We start from the raw sequence: 23231 nt of genomic DNA, 5'->3' as shown, positions 1-23231 counted from the left end.
CGAGGTCTTATTACTCCAATAAGGAAAGCTCTCGTTACTCGTCGAAATAAGGAAAGCTCCGTTGTTATTCGAAATAAGACTTTTGTTTCCTATTATCAACCTTTCCCCCAATCTAGCTTTCCGTTTCCGTTTCTCCGATTGTAGAACTCGAGTAAGAGATTATTTACTAAATTGTTTCAAAGAATTTCGCGAGATTTGAGGCCTGGTTTTTCTAATGTTTTTGGTAGAAATTTAGTTTTCAATTTCAATCGTTGGTACTGCACTGTTTTACCGTGTATTTTATAAATTGGTAATATTAGTCTCTTGGAATTATTGAGAAAAGAAATAATATTGCCCCTGAATAAGGGCTTCTCCCTGAACATGGGTGTTCAGCGGGTGAAACAGTTCTACAGGCGCTGATATGAAATATTGCTTGAGTTTATTTTTTGGGTGTTTGGTGAACAGAGGATGAATATTAAATGAGCTAAATAGTTCATTTCAATTTATCCTTCTGAACTTTGCAACACGCGACATATATATTTTTACGAAAACAAAGTTATTACGTGTTCCCAATGTCCTACCTGTTTCGCGGAAACTTATCTTAGATAAACAAGTTAAATTGTTTCGTATATATATAACTATTATTGTAAGCGATCCAATCCTAGTTGAGATAAACTAGTTTCAAACTCCTGTTATTAGTTAACGAATACGTTGATTAGTCCTTCCGTATAAACGGCCATGAGGGACCCCTTTCTTTTACTATATCGTTGACCCACGATGCTATAAGTTATGTTTCCCATAGCAACCGTTACCAATACGAACATTCGCCGTTACTATGGCAACCACGTGTTTTGTATAACCAGAGCTTCCTATAGCGTATGTATGCCTAACATATTTTTTTTTCTTTTTCATTTATTTGAATTTTGAAATTCAAACAAAAGCTAATGGACATAAAATTTCGCTTTTGTTTTGATAACTCTGGTCCGAACACGGGGACGATTATGATTGGCGTTTCAGGATAATTTCAGTTTCGACCTCATTTTTCATTTATATTACTTATGTATATTTTAATTTGGATAGCGACGACGTATGTCCACTCTAAACATTTCAAATTAAGAATATGAATATTAACTCTTTAGCAGCGTTTATGATGTTCGTATCGCGTTGTGTTTTAGTTACGTCCCTGTAGCTTACCCCCTTTGAAGTCCCAAAGAGAATGAGAGTTTGGTAAAGAGATCTTCCTTAAGTCTTTCGTACATTTTATATACAATCTCGATTAAAATATTTTTCGCCTCTTCACCCTTCCTTAACTCCCTTCGATCCGTTAATATAACGAACGCAGCACGTCGAAACGGGCAGGCTCCGTTCGGCTCGTCTTTTTACCAAGTCCTACACACCACGCCTCTGTATATCCCCATTGGCTGACTCAGTCGACTACGTCATCCCCTTTAAATCCTCTCTCTCTCTTTATCCCCCTCTTCCTGTCGCGCGCCTCTAACCTTACCTTACCTTTCCCCGCAACAAAAGGTGAGTTTGACATCCACCTTATCTACCTGGCCGACTATTTTTCCTTCTTTCTAGTAGGAAAAATACCATACCTTTAGGGTGAAAGATACCGTATGGAGTGAGAATGGTTTTTGCAGCTTGAAAATATTCGTTCGTTTTACGCAACTTCAAAAAAACTTTACTTGGAATTAAATATACTAATATTTGAAAAGAAGTATATAGGTCAATATTAGAACGGGTAAAGGGGGTGGGGGGAGTTGTTTTTCTTAATAATTTTTGTTCCTAATGGCTATGATTCCCGATCATTCTAAAACAATTACTATCTCCTGGTTTGGATTAGGGTTAGAAAATCGATTTTTCTGCAGCTTTGCCTCTTCTTACGTTTTACGAAAATAGACGATTTCAGGTATCGAACCGAGACTTTACGTCTCTCTCCATTGAATTATTAATTTAATTTATCCCCATCTCCCCCCCCATCCCCCTCGCTAACCAATTCGGTAATCACCGGCAGTCACGAAAATTTCGATCCAGATTCGAGAGAGAGAGAGAGAGAGAGCACCTTCGAGGTAAAGGGAACATAATCTGATCTCGTATAGAAAAGGGATACTTAAAAAATCTTATACCAAGGTAGACTTATTATTAATGAAGGAATTACTGTGCTAAATTAATTATTAAACATCTATTACCGGGTCTACATTTACGTTGAAAAATATGATGGGTTATTGAAAGTTCCATCTTGTTTTAGTTAGCTTTCGAAGATTTGCACATAGAGATGAATCTCGTGGCAGAAAGTTCCATGAATTAAGTAATTAGGGCTAATTAATACATTCATAATAGGTACTTTGTACGTAAAAAATGGGGTTTGGGCAACCGCCAGTATTGGGGCATATAAGGGGCTTGATCCACTGCCGTCTCTGCGCACTCTCAGGATCCAAAATGCCTACAGCGCAGGCGCCGTAAAGCGAGATGGATGGTAGAGTTGTACCCACGCGCCTTCCCCTATTAGTTACATCGTCGGAATGGTGTATTGCACATGGCTTAAAATGTGACACGAGATTATTATGGGTGTTAACTGTTAAGGTGGTACATGGTCTCTTCAAGATGAGATCAACCAAAGATTTTATATTTTTGTCCATTTTGGCAAAAGTTTAATTTAGTAGTTTTTTTCGAAGCATTGAAGTATCCCCCGTTAAACGTTCTCCAATAAATTCTGGTAAGAATATTAGTAAAAGCTTGGTTGCGAGTTCTCTTAGCCTGGGTGGTTTCCTCCGTTTTAGTACGGTTTCCTTCCATTGGCGGGGTTTAAACTTCCATCTTTGTTATTGAAACGGTAAGGTAGGTTGAAGGTGAGTGAGAGAGAGAGCGGGCGCGGGAGAAGCTTTGTAGGGGGAGAAAAGGTAAGAGAGAGAGAGGAAAGGGGGGTGGTATATAATTCCCCCTACTCGGCACGGTGAAGAGAGTACCGTATAGCTGGGAGTTTCTAAGGGGGGTAGAGGCTGGAGGTTTTCCGCCGCGGACGAGTTCGGAATATCCAGGTGCGGCAGCAGACGCGAGTTGGAAATAATCGCGGTCTCACCACACTCACGAGTCTCACACCAACAAATACGCACTGTTTCTCTTTTTCTCTCTCTCTCTCAAAAATACCAAACCAAATATAATACCAACGTACTTAACCACCACGCGTTCTACACCGAAGCCGCCTTTTTTGACATTCGTCAAGAATCAAAAATTATAATTAAACCAACGCGGACGCTGGAAGATATCAACGCGAAGAAGAGAGATTATTATTCTTTATCATTATCGAAGAATTATTTTTTTCGGAAAGTCAAGAACGGAAGCTTCGTTTCGTTTTTGATATATTAACAATTTTTGTCGACCGACCACGACTATATCAGTGTGTTAAAAAGGATTTCCTTTTTCTCTTAATTTTAATTTTTAAAAACAAATTCGAGACGATTACCAGTCCGGCCGGCTCCGGTGTCCGGTTATTCAGATTATGACGGCGGTGGTCGTAGAGACCCCAATGACACTCAGTCAAAGCATGGATTCCGTCAACAGCGTCGCTGCCGAAGAAGAGGTCAGTTGATTTAAATTTATCCTTAAGTTCTTTTTTTTTATTTATTTATTTCCAAGACCATTTTTAATTTAATTTCGTAACTGGGACATATATGGGAACAGTGTTGGACTACGTGGGACTTTTATTAGTTACTTGTGGGTTTATTAGTAGATTTGTAGTCGCGTTTTGGAAACTGACTTGCACGGGCATGCTTCGTTTTCTGGATCAACAGGTCCTCTTAAGACTTCTCCGGAACTATAGATCCCGTTCGTTCGCCGCTGCTCCGCATCCCCATCCCCCATCTCCTCCTTCTACTCCTTTCTCCTATATATACGGCGGGGTCCCTTCACTAATTTTCTCGCGCTGTGCACCATGCATGGCCCCCGAGAAGAGAAACCACGCGTCGAGCTTAATAAGGAATCGCCTTATACTCCACTCTAGCGTATAGCGAAACCGGAACGGATGAGATGAGAAGGAAAAATATTGAAAATCCCTTCTCCCACTCAGCATCTTCCGTGGTAGTATCGTCGTTATTCTGTGGGAAAACTGCAGGGAAACCCTAATACCTAGTGACGGCGACCAGCCTGTAATCTCGTTCGCGTCTTTATAAAAACGGGGACTTGTCCGTATATGAAAACCCACGCTCGCGACCTCGCATTTTTGTTGCCTTTTGCCAGTTAATTACCCTGCGGAATCTTGAATGATATTTTTATCTGCTCAATGGGGTTTGCGATATCGCTCAGTATGATCATATTAGAGATGGGTTTCCATAGTCCCAGGAAAAGTCTGGAAATGGACAATATATTTGTCAAATATCAGGGAGGGGGAGTCAGGGATTTTAAAATTGTGTCAAAGGTCGGGGGATTATAAAATTGTCACTAAAGTCACTGGTTTTTAAAATTGTCATAAAGGTGGGGGCTCAACTTTCGGGGTTTTTAAAGTCGTGATTAAGGTCAGGGGACTATGAAATTGTCATCGTCAGGGTATTTTAGAAGTATTAGCATAATATAGTAATTAATATGTTTACAAGTTCATTTTCTACAAGCAAAGGTCAGGGAAAATAAAATTAAACGGTTACTTTATATTTTTAATCATAAAAACTCTCTGTATATCGTGTTACTTCTACACGCGCATTAACCAACCATAATGCTTGTGTGTGTCAGGTTGAAACTTCAGCACGTACAAGGGTAGAATCTCTCTATTATACGAAAGCTTTGCGATAACATGCAGTTGATGTGTACACGCGCTGCAACTTAAACCCGCGATTCTTCTTTTTGTACTGTAGTATAGCTGTAGTTCCTGTAATTGCTATCTGGTAAACTATAACGCGTGGTGCGTACGAGACGCACGATGTACAGGGGTATAGGTATCGCGTTTTGAGTTTAGCCGCCTATCGATGATGCGGCGCGTACGGTGGTTAAGGCCAGCCTATACCACCACCACCACCACGCACGAGTCGATGGTTATTCTATGACGAAACGAGATGTAACGGGTAGGGGAGGGGAGGGGGTGCTCTCTCTGTGTGAAGGGATACGCTTGTAAATCTATATTCTATCTCACCCTCTTTCAATATACTCCTCCAGTAGGTTAGTCTCTACTCATTCGTGGATGGTACGGGGAATAAGCCACCGCCGCCGCCACGAGAGAGAGCGTGTCCCGTTCGTATTGTCTTATTAATAGCTTCTCATCCATTCAAGTCCGTCCCTATATACGGCGCCGTATATATATCCCTCCGTTTTAATTGGACTTTTAGACTAATTGAAATCGACCACTTCACCTAATATCTTATATCCATCCCTCGAGACGCACGAATCGATTGATATCGATGTTACCAATTAGAATCCTCCTATCGACATTAGATCTTGAAACCTTGATTGGAATCCCGTGACTAAAATAGAGTTGTCTCTTAACTTTTCGATAAAATTGAAATTTGATGTTGCTAAGTTTCAAAGGTCGAAGTGTGTCACTTTAGGATTTGGAGTCCAAATAATTTAATGACTTCGAACTTCACTTTTGATGCTCCAATTTTTAATTTATATACCTGATACTTGAAGGGGGTGCGTGAATAGTCGCCCCATGCTTTGTCTTTAGCATCAAGACGGGTGTTAGTATTAAATCAGGAAGGACTTCTCTATACATGATCTAAGCGGAGAAAGCATTGGCAATAGATTTTTGGCTGGCTGCGGACATTGTTAGCAAGGTCCATAGTAAAAAGAAGAACCACGCGCACAGCAAGCCCTGATATATTCTGGAAAACATCGGATAAGGGTCTCCTCGAGATTATTGCCGGAGAAGTAACCCTCCTTCCTTTTTCTCTTCCTCTTCTTCCATCTCACATGTACACGTTGTATACTTAGAAATAGGCTATCTCTATTAGAAACACGAAGGAAATTGTTTCTATCTTCTTCAACGTTGCAACCTCGTAAATATCGTAGCCTTGTCATAGGTATCTTGAAGCGTGCCCCCGCCAATAACCGAAATGGTGCCTGTAAAGGGAGGGTGGTTGTCTCACGCGCGCCTACACATTCGACCTTCTTCATTTTTGGTCCAAGACTCTACTCCCCCGAGCATGCAAGAGTAAATCAGGGAGTGCGATACTTCTTTCGAACACGACATCAGCCAGTTTTAAAATAGTGGTAATAATAGACCATTTCGATGTAACTAAGAGGGGGAAAACTTTGCTTTTCATCTCGCTTTTGGCGCCTGCGCTGTAGTCTTTTTGTATCACGAGAGTGCGCAGAGAGCAGTGTATCAACCTCCTTGTATGCCCCGATACTAAGGGTTGCCAACCCCCTTTTTTACATCGAAAAGGTCTATTGGTTTAATTACTTTCGGCAAGCTTCGGCGTCGCTATCCTGCAGGGAAATTCAAACTATGTTGACAAAGAGATCTGAAACCGTTGTTACGACGCCTCCCCCAACACACACCTAGTGATCGCTAATGTAAAGTACAGAGTTTCAAACTGCTTGTCTTGATATACTCTTGGGTTTTAGCTATATCGCTATCCGCTAGCGCACTGGCAGTTTCATATTGAACGTGCCCATCTGCTCGCTCGCGACTAAACCATTTTCTTCCTTTCTTCTTATTACGCCAAAAAACTTATCGGGATGATTTCCTCCTTCACCCCCCCCCCTTTTCCACGTCCACCCCTCCGCTATAACTGTACTCTGCCTCTTCATCTTTACCCTCCTCCTCATGCAGTGTATACTATACTCTTTCCTTATCGGAGGAAACAAAATTTATAGGCTTTTTGGTCGACCCGAATCTCAGATTGGTTTGTAACTCGGTTTTCTCCATCCGCTATACTTATACTTCCCCTTTGCGCGGGTTTCCCCTTATTCCCCTCTCCAAGATACCTTGGACGTTGAACGTAAAAATTAATTTCCAATAACGTTTTTTTTGAACGTCTGCCTGACCTCTAGCTCGAATATCGTTACCGCCGGATGTTTAATGGTCGACTGCGATGAAATCGATGTTTGATTTTTATGTCTTGACATTTTTTTTAATGTCGCTCCTGTCTCAAAAATGAGTCTTTTTTCACGTAATGACATATATGGTTCTCGGTGCCCCTGTTGACTTATTTTGGCTTTGTTAGGAATGAGGAATGTTGTGAATTTTTGACTATCCAGGCATGGTAATTAAAGAGTTGCGACTGCGGTTGGGGTCCAAATTTGATTGTTGTCTATCTCCTTCGAAATATAGTCAGAAGGGTCAATTATCAGGGAAAACAGGAAATTGAAGGTAGTGAGTGGTGATGACGTTTTTATGCACGTATCTATCACTGATATTTTTACTTCCGGATGTGGACAATACGATAATGAAGTCCCTTTGGTCAATCGGAAATTTGAGCCCCCGTATCGATTTATTTATATGTCGTTGTTTAAGTTTTTGCTATTTTTATAGATGAGAAATCAATTTGAATTATATAGCTAGAACCCTTGTTCAAATTTGAACCCTTCCAAGGCTGCTAGTTTATAAATTAGTTGAGTAGAAGTCAACTGCAGCCATGTATTTTCTTAAGCCAGAAAAAAATTTCAAATTTTTAATATTTTTCCAACTTTAGGCGTTAATTAACTTAATTTAATAATGAGCGTTATTAATTCAGTCTTTAGATCAAACGCGTGCCTGCTTGGCAAATCCTTTTTCCCTAATTTTATACAGTAATAAGAATTATTAAAACCACGCTATTCGTTATTAAAGTATAATAGGATAGCGTAGAAGTATATTTTTAATTTCTCCTTTAATACAAAGCCAGGTAGACGCTATAGGGGGGCGTCTATATCAAGGTTCTTTGTTGTAATTTGTAATGTTTACACATTTGCCTTGGCGTATGCTGCGGTCCACGCGGCCGCATCTAGCTCTCTTAATCACTGCGTTGTGCCAACAGCTGGCCTCTCCCTAGCTCGCTGGCTGCCTTTAATATATCGCTCACACTGTAGCTCACCATATACGGTGTAAAGGTTTTTATTTTTTCTTTCTTTTTTTTTTAACGAAATAAGGGGTTTTAGCCGCGGCTTTGTGAAAGATACACGAGGGCTTTTCTACCACAATTAAGACACGAGAGTACAGTATTAGATTCCTTTCGTGCATGGTGTTCACCTGGAATTAAGGTTGAACCCATCTATCTCGAGGTTACAAACCCACAAAAATTAATGTTATTTAATATTCAAGAGTTTACCATTAGCTCTTAATCGCACTATTTAATTTTTATTTTTTTTATTTTTTTTTCAAAGTCAGGGTTAAGTTATTTTATATTTTGAATGGTATAACAATGAATTTCCGCAAGTGGTTCTATATACGATCATCGCTCCATAACGGCGAGTGAACTCCCGGCTAGCTACTACGTCTCTATTGAATTCTACCCTGTTTTGTCGTTAGGTTTTTTTTTCAGTTCCAATCTACGGATTTTCTCATTTAGAAACTAATTTTATTATAATGTGGAATAACAATATTAACTTTAATTTAAATGAATTTGGGTGGAAACTAGATAGACCTAATCGACATTATTAGGGTGGGTAAATTAGAATTTCTTACTTATTTAAGCTTTGAAAACTCGCCTACGAAACCCTTCTTCAGTTGTCGCACAGACCAGGAAAATTTCTGGTCTGTGGTTGTCATAAGAGTCAAAGAGTCCATTTGACTTAAAATTAAACTGAATGGCGAATGGCGAAAGCCAAATATGGTCTTGACCATTTATGAAATGAATATACGTCTGTCGTACAGGATGGAATAGATCACTTATTTTGAGTACAAAGCCACTGTACTCGTGAAATCCGTCATTCTTATGGCTTTAAACGCAGTTTCATAATACATAGCATCTTAGGTCTGGTATTTATCATACCAATCATGTTACCGGTGCCATTTCAGTGACATTTTACTCCAAATAACTTTGTGTACATCTGATCTGTTCCATACTGTATAACTTTGTTTAGTACCTTCCATGTGACGTGGTCATTCGAGTGACGGGATGGCCTTTTGAATTTTATCACTCATTACGTTAAAAAAAAGAGAGAGAAAAAGAGCTGCATTTCTCTTTCTTCTGTTATGCGGTATCTGCTGTGACGTTCTCGCTCCGGCGATTCTCTACACCCGTACATTCTTTGGGGTCTCTATGTTATAAAAAAATATATTTTTTTATACTATTCTCGTGGTGGTGGTATATGGATGGTCCTGGAACCAACCGCGCCCTGCGCGAGTCCAACCGGAAAAGGGTGGAGCCCCAGGGACGTTTTATACACTATATTTCCTACCAAAACGCAACGAGAAATGGCAACCCGTACTATAATTCCATATATATTTTAACACTAACTGCTATTACTCCTTACTTTTTTATTCACAAATGCCTATACGTAATAATAAAAATCCTTCCGATATAATTCCGAGATGTTCTCATAGAAACCATGAGAGGCGCCGATTCTCGCCGTTCTAAATAATTTTTTTTTTATAAATTGAATCGACGGGTTTAGTCCCTTCCTAAAAAAAGGGATGTTCCATTGTAATATTAGTCCCTTCTCACGTATAAAGCCTTAGCAATTGCTTATATTAAAGTACATTACATCCTCCGTAAGAATAACACGCCGTGCTATTACTATATACCGGGGATTTTTTAAAAATGAAGTTTTTTTTGAAAGGCCAACTTAGTTGGTTCATAAGAATAGTGTTTCCGGTACTGCGGGAACCCTAGGCCGGTTTCATAGGTAGGTTTTCACATGATCATACCACGTGCCCTTGCCACCGCGTATTCAGGGCCTTTAACCTACTAAGGATATATAGGTAGGGGCGCGCCGGCCGGGGTTTGGTCAGTTTCACTTGGCAGTGATGAAAATCAATGTCTGTCTTATGCAAGGTGACTTTGACCATACCTTACTAGAACCACATAACGCGTAACTGGGGTCTCCTTCTTGGGAAAGGCGTCGAGACTCCAAAGAGAGGGAGAGGAAGATTTTTTGTTGGGAAACACGATTGTAAGAAGTCGTAATATTCGCCGGTATATTTCTTAAAGAAATGCGGGTTCATTCACGAGTTTTTTCTTCATTTTTTTTATACCATCCGTGTTTAAAAGGACTATTTTCTTCCCAGCTTCCTTCAAACAAAATTTAAAGGTCCCTAACCACGTGGTTTTTACAACCAATTTGTAATGCGTTATTTTTATACCTTAGAAGATAGGTGTTTCTTTATTTTCTTTTTTTGGGGGGTCTATGAAGGTCGTTGAATAGTTTATTATTTTGGTCATATAAAACACTAAGTAAATAATATAGTTTTAAGAAGGAAGATACACGTGCATGGTTTAATGAATCAAAAAACACCGATAAAAATAAAAGAATTAAAAATGGGATTATTTCAAAATTTAAAAATATTTCATCTTTGAAATTACATAATTTTTTTAGAACGCCAAAAAATTATTTAAGGATCAAGATGAGCTGAATTATTCGAATTAATTTAAAGAAATATTAAACTACGAGTTTTGCTATGGGTCGCAAACCTTATACACTTAAACCTAAATGTTTTTAAAATAATCTTCAAGCAGGGCTTTGGAGAAAAAGTAAAAAAAAAATAGCTGTTTGGCGTTCGTCGTACTTTGAACAAGGACATTATGCTAAACAAACATAGAGGAATTTGCATTTCCGTAATCAAAGTCGAGTTATAAGCGTAGCATGGATATATATCAAAGGGGATGACAAAATAAACGTCAAAACATACACTTTTTTTTATTTTTTTTTTTTGGGAAAAAACAGTATACTTATTACGTATTTAAGAATCGCGGACTTTAAACCTTACGGGTATCTTCTTTTCTGTATAGTTTTCGTTTGTTTTCATCGCGAAATTCGAGTAATAATTACGAGGTTGTTACAGCGTGACGTATATGATATACGGCTTTATAACCAACCACGTAGCGCTTAAGAGGGTGCCGCTATATACCATGTACATGTCAGTAGCGCGTGGCTTCAGACATTTGCTGGCAGAATTTCGCAGTGGCAATTTCTCGAGTTCCTTCCACCTGTTGGTTACGTTACGCTACGCTAGGTCGAGATGGCCTGACTGACCCCCTCTATACCTCCCTCGATAAACCAAAATTAAACGGCGCCTCAAGACAAAATAGCCCATTATTACCCATGGGGATCCGCGGTATATTCGTATATTTATGCCCATATACATATAGTAGAGTTCGTAAGTTATATATATAAGCACAGTACATCGGTAAAAGTGTTGCTCTTGAAAGTGAAATGTCATCGAATAACGTTGTAAAAAGTCCACCAAATTTCCCCGCTAAATTAAATGTTTAAATTAAGGGTGCTTTTCCCTTTTCATATTTTCTTTTTTTAATTTAAATTAACGGCTTCCCTTTCAACACAACCTTCGGCTTGAAATTGGGAGATTCATCTGGTTTGCTGTTGCTATTGTGACCTACCCCAATCAAGCGTGTTGTAACATTTGCTGGTAATCATTTCACAGTATTTTTTTTTCGCCCGTTTTATAAAACACTATATAGTTTAATTGGAGGTCCGGTTTACATATAGGGATGATTGTCTAGATATAGAAACTCAAATGTCATTCTCTGCATTATTTATTACAAAATATTTCGAAGGTCCTTTTTAGAATTGTATCAAAACGAGAGAGGAAGTGTAGTAGTATAAAAATGTAGGTTTCCCTAAATATGGTATAAAGGTCCCCTAATTGGGTTTTAGTGTAAAGGGATCGGATGAATTACTTCAGAATGTTGAGGATATGACTCGTTGCTATCAAGAGTACGTGTAATGTTTTGTAGAGTAATTGAGAAAGCGGGTGTACGTCAGTGTTTTTAAGTCCTTAAAAAGGATTTCAAGTTCAACGGATTTGAGGGATCTATTAAACTTGGAGTTGAAATCAGGAATGTATTTGAGAAAATCAGGTGAAGTCAAGTTGCATTATAGTAATTATATAAATTGAAGGAGGAAAATACGATTGCACAAATATTAAGGTACGTCATTGCGTCGTAATGTGATTCTGTGCAAACAGCGTGTATTAGCATAGGGCACCGCACACTCTTTTCATTTGCTCATGCGATGTTTTATAATATAATTTTTGGTTTTGACGATCGTTTTATCACAAAAGAACTATATAATAATAAAACGCATTATATTAAGAGAGAACTTTATTCAATAATGATTCGCGGTGTACGGGTATATATATGGAAGTATAGAACGAGTGTCGTTTGGGAAAAAGAATTGTATTTCCACATCACGAAATGTTCTGCTATTACGTACACGTCAGCTTTGTCTCGTTCGCTTAAGCCTTGGCTGTATAATTTGAATTTATGAAAACGTACATGTAACTTCCACCGGATTTTTCTTTATCATTTTGCCTATTTCTCTCTCTCCCGTCAGTTTGAATTTATTAATATATATTTTCAAAATATCCACATTCTTTTCAATATATATGTATCTGTAAGTAGTTAGCAGACAGCCTAGATAAGGTCATAGCCCTTAACTTTGAATAGACCAGGTGTAAATATTTCAAGTATATTTTTGCTTATTTGTATTTCCAATTTGTCATCTACAGAGAGGTTAAAATATCGGACGTATTTTTGGAGTTTTTAATTTGTTTTGTGTAGTTATTGAATTTTTGTTTATTATCTTTTATCTCAAACCTACGCGTTAATGTCATGATATTCCACTTGGCCTTAATGCAATTGTATATGCGTGTAGGTTTTGCTGCCACGTTGTGTTTTCGATGTTATAAATGCCTAATTCATTTTGTACAGTACCTTTGTAAAGCCACGTTAATATTGTCTGAAGGACACAAACATGCGCTCTGACTGTCAAGCTAGATTTAAAAACGTATTAAATTACGCTCTCTAGTTGATTAATCGCCTTTGCAAACATCAAAATTTAGAAATAATAATAATTTTTATTCTCAAAGGTCTTAAAATTTAACCTATAGTTTAAGTAAGAGTATTTAATTTGAAGCTAAAATTTTCGTTTAATACCTCTGCTTTGGTATTCGCGATATCTTTGTCAATAGAGACTAGCTTAGTCCGAAAATGATTACGCGATAATGGCGATCGACCCGTGTCACGTTGCGTTTACCCGTCCTTTGTCAAAGTCATATCAAACCAACGCGTGTCTCTGCCACTTTAGAATCCATTCGATCACCTTTCATAATCCTTTAACCGTAACACTGACAGGTCAAGTGTATGTACTAGTCGTAGTCGTAGCCGTACGCGTACGCGTTTCTCCTCTACAACCACGAAACCTATAGATAAAGCTAACGGAAACGACCCTGTAGGCCTAACATTCAACATCCGGGTGTACATCCTCCGCCACTGTGTTTACTTCTTACTTGGTATGGAATAAATGAAAACTTTGTTAACTAAAGGTGAACGCCTAAAGTGTGAAGTTGACCTTATTGTCCAGCTTCCTTTATAGTACCGGTCAAAATTAATTCTAATTTATATCTTGATGGCGACCGGGCAGAGGTTATAAGGCTTCCCACGTTAAGTTCCGTTATATTAGTCGAATGTCGTCAAGAGCGAGCAAAGACATGGGTCGTCTGAAATGCAGTCACGGGGAAAGTCTTTTTTTATTTTCGTATACTAGGTTAGGTTAAGCTTAAATGGGAGGGTATCTCTAGTATTCGACCCTCCGTGTTCCGGTGCATGGCGTAGAACGGCCGAGGTTGTTTGGTTTGATCGGGGTCCTCTCTCTCTTCTGTCTGTTTCCTGTCCCACGTGTTTGCATCTGCCGTTCGCCGTTTCCGCGTGGTATCGGAGGTATATAGGACCCATTCTGTTACCCCCTCTCTCCTTCACCCCCCCCCACGTCTATAAGTTTCTCACACTGGTCCGGTACCTTCTTATTCTTATATTTTTGGACATTTTTGAAAATTTCCGGTGTTTGATAGGATATAGGCTTTGAGCAGTATTACAGAATTTGACTTTCTCCCTTGATATTGAGATTAGGTTTTAATTTTTTTTTCATCGAGGTTTTTTTTTTTTTTTTTCATTTATGATAAAAATAGAACGGAAGCGTTCCCAATTTTTTAATAGGGGTGTTTTTGTTACGTGGAATTAAATTGGAATGGCTATTTGGATTCGCAGCTAGTTAATTTGAATTTTTAAGTAGATGCGGTGATGGTTCAAGTATTATTTATATACCTTCTCTGGACTAGGGATTATTAAATTATAATAAAGCACAGCTTTTAGAACTTTCTCTGAGGAACTCAAAAGTTGGTGTATGGCGTTTAACATTTATTAATATTTTTTTTATAAATTATCCCCGAAAACATTAGTCTTAATATTTACACAAGTTCTAGTTAAATTTAATTTTAAACTAAATTGAATTATACAGGGTGTTTGTGAAAAGTCCATCAATAATGAAAGGGCGTATTTATTGGGCCATTTTGAGTCGAAAATGTTCTATGACATTTTGCCGTCCGAGCCACGGTTTTCGAGTTATGATTTGAATATTTTAGGGATGACCCCTTCATTAAATTAGCGCTGTCTTTCAATTTCTTAATTAAATTTAAGGGGTCATCCGTAAATTACTCCAATCATAACTTGAAAACAGTGGCCCGAACGGAAAAATGTCATAGAACATTTTCGACTCAAAATGGCCCAATAAATACGCCCTTTCATTATTGATGGACCTTTCACAAACACCCTGTATAACGTCTAGGATGTTACTTTTTTTGGGGGTCTGTTTCTTAAACTCTGATCTTAATTCGGTGATTATTTTTTGTCCCTCACGTTTGTCGAATATATTTTCGAATAATTTGAATTAAAAAGTATTTATATTTAATATTTTATACGCTTTAGCTATTAAACTTTCCAAATTTATTTGGAAACTTCTGTAGCTAAGGCGACACAAAAACGAAATAATTAATTTGAACACTAAGAAGTTTATTCTAGACGGAATAACTTTTAACTGCGCTTTAGATCTAAATGTTTGGGAAAATAAATATTTAATTCCCGAGACAGAAGTTTTCGAATTGTAAAAATATCGACTTTAAATTTAGTTTATTCGCCAGAGGTATAGGCCTAAATATTCGAAAGTTAACGTATTTTAATTTAAGATTAAAACAAAGCAAAACATTTTGTGAATATTGGACACTCATGTTTCCATAAATTTCGTATACTTAGAATTATTATTATATTTTAATAACCCGCGTATATTTAACTATATGTAAATGATACGAATTTTGAAGCCCTAATTATAATGAAGAGAATTACTCGGATAGATCGATTTTAAAACAAATATGTTTGACACGTTACTTGTACCGTGATTTGCGTTGGAGATTTAAAACGAAAATTGTCAGAGCTTAAAGCAACAAGAGGTGTTGTTAAAACCAAATTCTTTATTATTTTTGAAACCAAATTGAATTTCATCTGGGAAAATATGATATCTTTATTTTTTGACAAGGAAAATTTCAGATAGAATTCCATGCAGGCACATGGGCGATTTTATATTACATTTGGGTAGAAAACTTTCATAAGTGATGATGGATCATCCTTCTAGATTTTGTCATTTTAAACACTATCTTTATTAAGTTTTTGTCATACAATATTTTATAAATTAATTGCTGTTTCTAAAGGTTACCGCGGTTCATATTGAACGTGTTAAGAAAACATTTAATACAGATGCGAGTAATATTTTTTTGATATTAGATTATCATTATTTGAAGTTTAAAAAAAATAGATGTATTAACGTCGCATATAGACCACCCTGGCTAGAACTCGGTTCAATGAGTGATTTATGACTTGGCACAGAATCGAAATTTTTTACGATTGTACCCACCTTTCCGTCGTGTCGGACACTGTACGGGGTATAATTTATGCAAGAGTATATCTAAAAAAGTATAGTATACATTTACGTGAAGAAAATAGAGCGAGATAGATTTTTTTGCCTCTCTCTCACTCACTCTTTTTACTTCATATTCTCGCTTCTCTCCTTCACCATTATCCTTTAGATTGCGCCACGAGGCTCGGTTGCTATGGTAACCATCTAACCAAACACGGGGTACCTAGCTCGCGGAAAAGCCCGCGTAGGCTGTACTCCAGCCTAGCGTGACCTCGTAGTCCGTTAAGGCCCCTGGCACGCCATGCCACGCCGTCAAGCATCGCTCGACACGCACCCCTCTAAAGTATTCTTTCCAACTATAACCCGTCTACGGCACCACCAATTCTTTTTTTACAGTTTTATAATCTAAGGAAGGGATTTTTCTAGAATTCTAGAAACCATTTCATTTGTGTCACGAGACTTTTTAAAGTCGATTTCGCCCCTCGGGTTTATATTCTTTTTATGTGAGGAATGACGGCGGGTAACGAGTCATGGGCTGTGTTTTTAAAATATAGGAACATTTTCGTGGCTTCCATGACTTATAACTCGTTGAAAATACGTTAATATCGAGGGAACTGTAGTCTAAGGTATAGAGGTCAATAGACTGCCAGTTTTGAATTCATATGGCACACACAAATCCTTAGCATAGGTATGCCTCCTCGATTTGATTTTTTTTGTTGTGATTGATTTAATTTTTTTATTTATTATCAATTCTTATTACCTACCTTCATAATTTTGCTTTTTACTCAATACTGTTTGCACTCCAGTTGTTTATTACTCCTTTGAACTGAAACACCTCAAAATTTCACGTATGTATCAGGGAAATTGGTTTTCCAATAGTTGTATGAACACATGAGTTAGTGAACAATTTTACCATAAAGCCCAACAATCCTGTAACTATAAGCCCTGTGTTTATACATTTGAGCCTTATGTTCTTTTGGTGTTTCCTGGTTGAATTGTTATTTAAGGGTGGTTTTGGTATGTTCAATACATTCAAAATTGAGGCTGTGAGAGCGTTATTACGGTTATTGGGTATAAATACTGTAGTCTTTCTTGGGGCAATACCTCGAGGCTCTAATTATAGATTCGTGTTTCCTCACTTAGCAAGCGTTGCACTGACCGCAAATTGGTAGCGACCGCAATGCGGCGGTTATGACTTGTGTGTCGGCCTTAACGAAATTGACTCTCCATACCTACCTGTATTAGCTTTCTAGATTTTAATCGCTGGTCCGTGACTGCTATACCTTTTACATTGAAGGAAGGGTGCAATGCTGAAGATTAGATACTGGTAGATTAGCTAGGTCGTATTTTTATGTAACAATATCCACTCTATTCTTAATTATCCTTGCTTTTAAATTTAAAAACTTACTATTTCTGGTACACTTTGTTTGATATAAGACTTCGAATAACAATATTTCATTTTCTAAATATTACCAACACCACACGTATAAATCGCCAAAATAAGAAACTTCCTTAAAATTGGTTAATATAGGTGTATAGTGGGTGAAACATTTCTACAGGGGCTCGTAGTAAATATATCGAAAATTTGGCTCCTTAATGTGGGCTTCTCCCTGAACATCGGAGTTCGGCTCGTAAAACATTTTTGCAGGCGCTGTTTTTTTAAAAAAAAAAAATTTAAAAATCAAAATATCTTAGCAAGGTTTCCTACGAAGCATGGATAACCTGTATTAGGCAGGGATTTGAAAAATGGTCGAGAAAGGTCACTTATAAGTCACGGGTTTCTTTCGGTCTCAAGCCATGCGTGGAGCAATGATAAAATGGACCGGATGTGCATGATCAAGCGCGCTCAAGTAAACATCTTAAAACGACCAGGGATAACTCTGTCTTATCTCTAAGCATTTGAACATACCTGATAATGACTGTACGTAAATGAAATTGAAACACTGTACTCTATACCTTAGATCATTTTATTCTTTCGACAAAGTTGCTTTATTTGAAATGATCTTGAATAGTCTTAGAAAAGAAACCCGTATAGGTAGCTGATGCAATTATTTTTACAAAGGGGGGAAAACAAATTCCTCTTTCTATATAATAGTACAAAGGCTCCTATTTCCTCTCACGGTCTATATAGGAAACATATATATTTCCCTTGTCTTGTCTAGGGTGGGCTCTCACTCATTTCGAATAGAAAGTCAATCGATCGATCGGATTTGAGTTTCCCATTTTTTTGTTCCCATCTTCCTTTATTTCTTTAAAGTAGCCCGTAATCGCTAAGAGTAACAACGTATAGAGAGGAATGGAGAGAACCATTTTAGATTTTTCATCCTCGAAACTAATTGGTTCTCTCTGTATGACTCTTGTCAAGATGTCACTTGATCCGAAAGGGGATCTACAAAAAACAAACTTAGTTTTTTTTTGCACCTGTTTGCCTGTATACCAAGGCTTTGCAAGGCAATTTAATTGCTGTTAGCTTCGTTAATATTGGATGTGAGATTTGGTAGTAGTTTTATTTTTTTTATGATATTATTTATAAAAAATGAAAGAGATCTATATTAAAAATGACTTTTCTCGCGAGACTTCATCATCCCGGAGATATATACGAGTTAGGAGTTGGACGGCCGTGCAATCTCATCCTTTTAACCTTTATCTATTGTTAGATTTTTAGAGTGAGTGGAGTGCTTGGCTTTAGCGTCTATCCAGCTACAGCCAGAGTTAGGAGGAAATCGCGGGGCGTTTGATAGTTTTCTTTCGCTGCGAGGAAAAGCGATGTTCGGTGTAAATTATCGCGCGGACTGTAATGGCGTCTGAGCTAGCTAGCTCCATCCACGTTCGGTGTTTCTTTTTATTTCTCGAGGATCCCATAAAGATTATTGGTAGGGCGTTGAGGGACTGAGTCATCCGGTGGCGGCAGCGTGGGTCCTTCCTTTCTTCTTCCTCTATCTCGGCTCTCCGGAGAATTCTTTCTCCCGGAAAAGCTTTCTTTAGCTTGGCGCACGCCGAGAACCATTCCCGTATTTCCCTTCTCTTCTTCTACCTCTATTTCCAATATAGACGGTCTACCTTTCCCGGTAGGAGGGATTCCCCGCGTATCCTGGCGGAGAAGAGAGGACTGGAGGGCGAATCCATCGTGGCCCGACGTCCATCTTCATTTGACCCCGCGTGACGGCTTGGATCGGTCGCCCAACGTACGGTTCCTTTCGGATCACTCCGAAGGAGGAGGGCGACATTTTTTCTCTCTCGCGAACTGCTTTACCTCATATGGAGACCTCTTTACCGATAACCGATCTAGGCATTGTACGTTGTACAATTCCTTGGCCGTCTCCTCCCCCGTTCCCGGATGCTCTGTTAGCGTTAAAATTTATTGCCTCTAGAGAATCAAATACCTTCTCACCTTGGAAGAGAAAAGCTTAATTTTTTATTTATATAAGACTCAAAGTTGAAATATACCCATCGACCCTGGAAGAATGGAGGTTTCATCTGTAGGTCTAGAAATGGAAAAAATGAATTTTGTTCCCTTGGTGGTTCCAATTCAGTCCATTATATTCTAGCTCATTTGACGACGTATACGTCCATCCTAGGGTTGCCGAATCGTCCATGAAGCCCAATTGACCCTTTGGACCCCGTGGGAACCTGCCTTCTGTAATTCAACATTTGCACATCCCGCGGGTATACCGACACTTCGTTAAAATAGATAAGAACAGAGCGGCAGTCTGGAGTAGATATACTATCTATGCCCAACAGGAATTAATAGTGATAGTTTCTAAAGGACAGTATTTTTTTTTTCGCGCCAAATCCTTCCGTTTCCTTAAGGATAAGGCGCCAAACGGTATTTGTAAGAATCGTGTTATATTTCCTGGGGTCCGCGGCAGGTGAGAAAGATTAAGGGATCAATTCAAATTGGCCGAGTCCCGAGAACCCCTTAATGAAACTTCGAAGCGACGGGAGGTCGTCGCTTCCCTTTTCATCCTTAAACTTCACACGACACTACAGTGTCACCAAGTCAGATTCTAAGCTTTCGCGCCCTAGTCTAGACACAAATCCTTTCCCGCTCACTGTCTGTCTGTTAGAAAGAACGAAGCGTTTCCCATCTTTGTTCTGTAGGGAGTTTTCAACTTGGACGTTTCATTGTATACTACCCATTGGGACCGAAGAAGCCAGACACCTATAGCTAGATGCTGTTGAGTTTCCTTTTTTATCGCTTTAACCCACGCTTCCCTTGAAATCCTTTAGATTCCTCTCGTTTTTGACAAAATGATCCGAACAATACTTTTTTCTTCGCGAATATCGGGATGGGAACCTTCTCCACCTAAATTGGGTGTTTTTCCATGCAAATTTATCTTGCCTTGGAATGGGATATACACGACACGTTTTTGATAATTAAAATTAATAGCGTCATAGCTGAAAAGCTATTAAAACTGAAAAGATCAGACGTATAAGTAAATGTTTATTGTTATTGTTATTATGTTTCCTGGCTAACGTAATATAGCCAGGCATATGTTTTTGTATTTTCTGTATGGAAAAACCTTTATGTGGTTGTTTTTTCAAACTTAATATAATTCAACCTTTAAAAAAACATGTTTTCAACGAATGGGGCCTCGTGCATTTAGTGCATTGAACTTTTTGTTCGATACTTTTGAACAAACGTTAAATCTTCGAAAATATTTATTTACCTTCTAATTATTTATATATTAAGCCCTAAACTCAAGTGTTTTATAAAGTCAGAATCACGCTTAAATATCAATACGTACTAAACTAGACTCCCTCTTATCTCTAATCACGATCTATTGGATATAAGAGGAAGTGTATAACTTCACTCACTGACTTCTCAAACTGATCTCATTGCGTACAGCAGGCGAAGTTCTAAACCCAGGTTATTTAACTTTGAGGCAATATTACCGTTATATACTGGTGTATATTATACCTTAAGTAATATTCACGCCAATAAGTATGCCATTTCGTAAGGAATGTTTGTTCCCAACTTCCCATGTTGTGCATACGGGTTTAATGTGAACACAGAACTCTAATTTCAAATAACTCTTTCGTATTTATGTATCTTGGTTCTGTATCACCATTAATCATGTTTAACTCAATTCATTGCGCGTCATACTTATTATTGCCACGTGACTTATGGAAGTACCGAACGACTCTCTCCGATGATAGGATTGGATCGGTTTTGAGAAAAATAAAATGTGGTTTGTTCTGTCATCACGCATCCTATGACGGCAGCTGCGTTCATATCAGCTATAGCTAAAGTGTGGGGGCGATTCGCTTCGTTCATACATTGAACACCTACCTTGCTTTTACCGGTACAAGCACTATAAGGTACGCTGATGAAGCAATTGAGCTTAGGAAAAAAAATATATATGAAAGAGAAAACTCCAGCGTCTATATATGAAAGATTATAAGTCCATTGCTCAAAGATTTGTCTTAGTTTTTCTGGTTTTTACTTAAAAGGGGAAATGGAAGATCTTTTTAAAATTCTTTTCCTCATCCATTTTTTTCTCCGCAAATTTAGGGATTTTTTCCCGTTTTTTTTTTCTTTCCGAAACCTTGGAGTCAGATTATAGTAACTTTAAAAGTTTGCGAATATATTATTTTTTCTTAGAATAAATTTGTAATAAATTAAAATTAACGTAGGATTTATAGATGTTAACGATGAAGCTTTGAAAACGCCAAGTACTTAATTACCATCACTATTTCATCTTCCTTCAAAATATAACGGGTCGAGATGTATGTTCTTTTTCAAAGAGAAAAAATAATCGGGAATTAGTTCCAATCTAATGGAAAAAACTCAATTTCATACATAAAAAATTCATCTTGGTAATCATCTATAATTAACTGCAACTATTGCGGTTGAATTTTAGTGCCAATTAATTATTGAGTACTTCTTCCTTAATTAAAACCACTTTTTAACATAATTAATTCATTACCATCGTAATTGAATTAAATACAGTAATGTTTTCGGCAGAGAAATTCTTAAAATTTTAAAGATACGATAAACTTATCCCAGAAAAAGTGTCTACCTACTTTATGTTTGATATAAAAATTGAGATTTTTGGATGAAAGTAAGAAGAGTTGTGGTGGTAGGTATAGAAAGGAGAGAGAGAGAGAGAGAGAGAGAGTTAAGACTAGAAGCAGCGGGAGGAGGAGTAAGTAACTGTACGATTGAGAAAGATCTCTTTCTAAGGAGCGATTGTGATGAGTCAGTTTTTGCTCGAGTGATTTCTCCGCCTCCCCGCTTTCGGCTGCATGCGGCTGGCTCCTGAGCAAAACCTTTTTCCCTTCTCTCTCTCAGCTTCTTTCCATCCCTCGCTCCCGAGCTTCCTTCATCCCATTCCACAAACCTCTTACTCTTTCCCTGACGGCCCCACACGAGCGCGGCCCCATCAACTAGTCCTTACTTCATCATCTTATACACTCCCTATCTTTTCTCTATTGACACTCGCCGCGTATTAGTCAGGCTTAGGAGCAATCAGATTTTTTAAGATGCAAAAACCGCGAGATTTTTTTCTTCTCTTTCCCCCCCCCCTTTACCTCCCTGCCCCCTTCCATCATCTTTACCCGCTTCTTTTCTTTCCTTTTCCTTCTACTTGGTTTCTCTTCGTCTGGAAAAACGGTTGCCATGGTAATGATGGAGAGGGTGTTCGGTGCGAATAACTGGAGTAACCGGTTAAGTACAAATTACCTTTGACCGGTTATTTCGGTTCGTTGTGCGGAATACCCTGATCAAAAACCTAGAGAAGTAAAGTAAGGATCTAGAAAGAAAAAAATGTAGAAATAAAAAACTTTCTTCTCTCTCGGCTCTGCTCTGGAGAAGGCTTAAGACGAAGATGAATGAAAAATCCTCTCTCTCTCTCTTCTTAAAGTCCGAGTTGTATGAGCCAATAAAGAGATATTGGGGGGTAGAAGAAATAGTGGGTTAGGAAGTAGATTGAGCAGAGCTCCTCTTCCTTCATTGTCCGTTTTGCTTGTAACCTCTGCGAAGTTTCTGTATACCCCTTCAGCTATATTTGGATTAAATTTAGGAGACCTACGGATTCGACTTGTATTTGTAGATGCCCAGTTCAGATACATTTTATACGTTACTAAAATTTTATCATACGTAAATAACAATCCTAAGTATTCCTTATTTTGAGTGAGTAACCTCTGCACTTAATGCAACAAAAATAATTTGAAATTTATAAGTTCTCTTATGTCGTCATCGTCAATATAGTTAGCATTATACCAAAATGACGGCTATATACTTAAGATTGTTATAGAATTTATGTTGAGTTTTATAAGTACGGACTGGATGTAGTGGGTGAAGTAAAATACAGGGTGAAACAGATAAGACGAACAATTATTTCTAGTAAGATAGTTGCGACATAATAATCTTTATTCGTTTAAAGCTAGATGTAAGAATGACTGACTCGGTT

The 23231-nt window shown here is 38.0% G+C and overlaps 1 protein-coding gene across 6 annotated transcripts in view; it reads left to right on the top strand.

Annotated features, from left to right (window-relative positions):
- The window catches only part of cpo (RNA-binding protein), a 117924-nt gene that overhangs the window by 18345 nt on the left and 76348 nt on the right, over window positions 1-23231 (top strand). For 2 of the 6 annotated variants that reach the window (XM_089859920.1, XM_089859918.1), the window contains exon 1: window positions 2655-3562. The exons of 2 other annotated variants lie outside the window; for them this stretch is intronic. In XM_089859920.1, the coding sequence (XP_089716046.1) occupies window positions 3482-3562 (81 nt within the window). In that variant the 5' untranslated portion in view covers window positions 2655-3481. Of the gene's footprint in view, window positions 1-2651; window positions 3563-23231 lie in introns of those variants that run through there. 2 more of the 6 variants (XM_089859917.1, XM_089859916.1) reach the window with 2 other exon arrangements.

The sequence above is a fragment of the Phalangium opilio genome, unplaced genomic scaffold (assembly GCF_054372755.1).
Source record: "Phalangium opilio isolate 3A_F unplaced genomic scaffold, DU_Popi_V2 ptg000344l_1, whole genome shotgun sequence".
In the NCBI taxonomy this organism is placed as follows: Eukaryota; Metazoa; Arthropoda; class Arachnida; order Opiliones; family Phalangiidae; genus Phalangium; species Phalangium opilio.
Note: the sequence above shows the minus strand (reverse complement) of the source record. Positions and strands in the feature narration are given on the sequence as shown.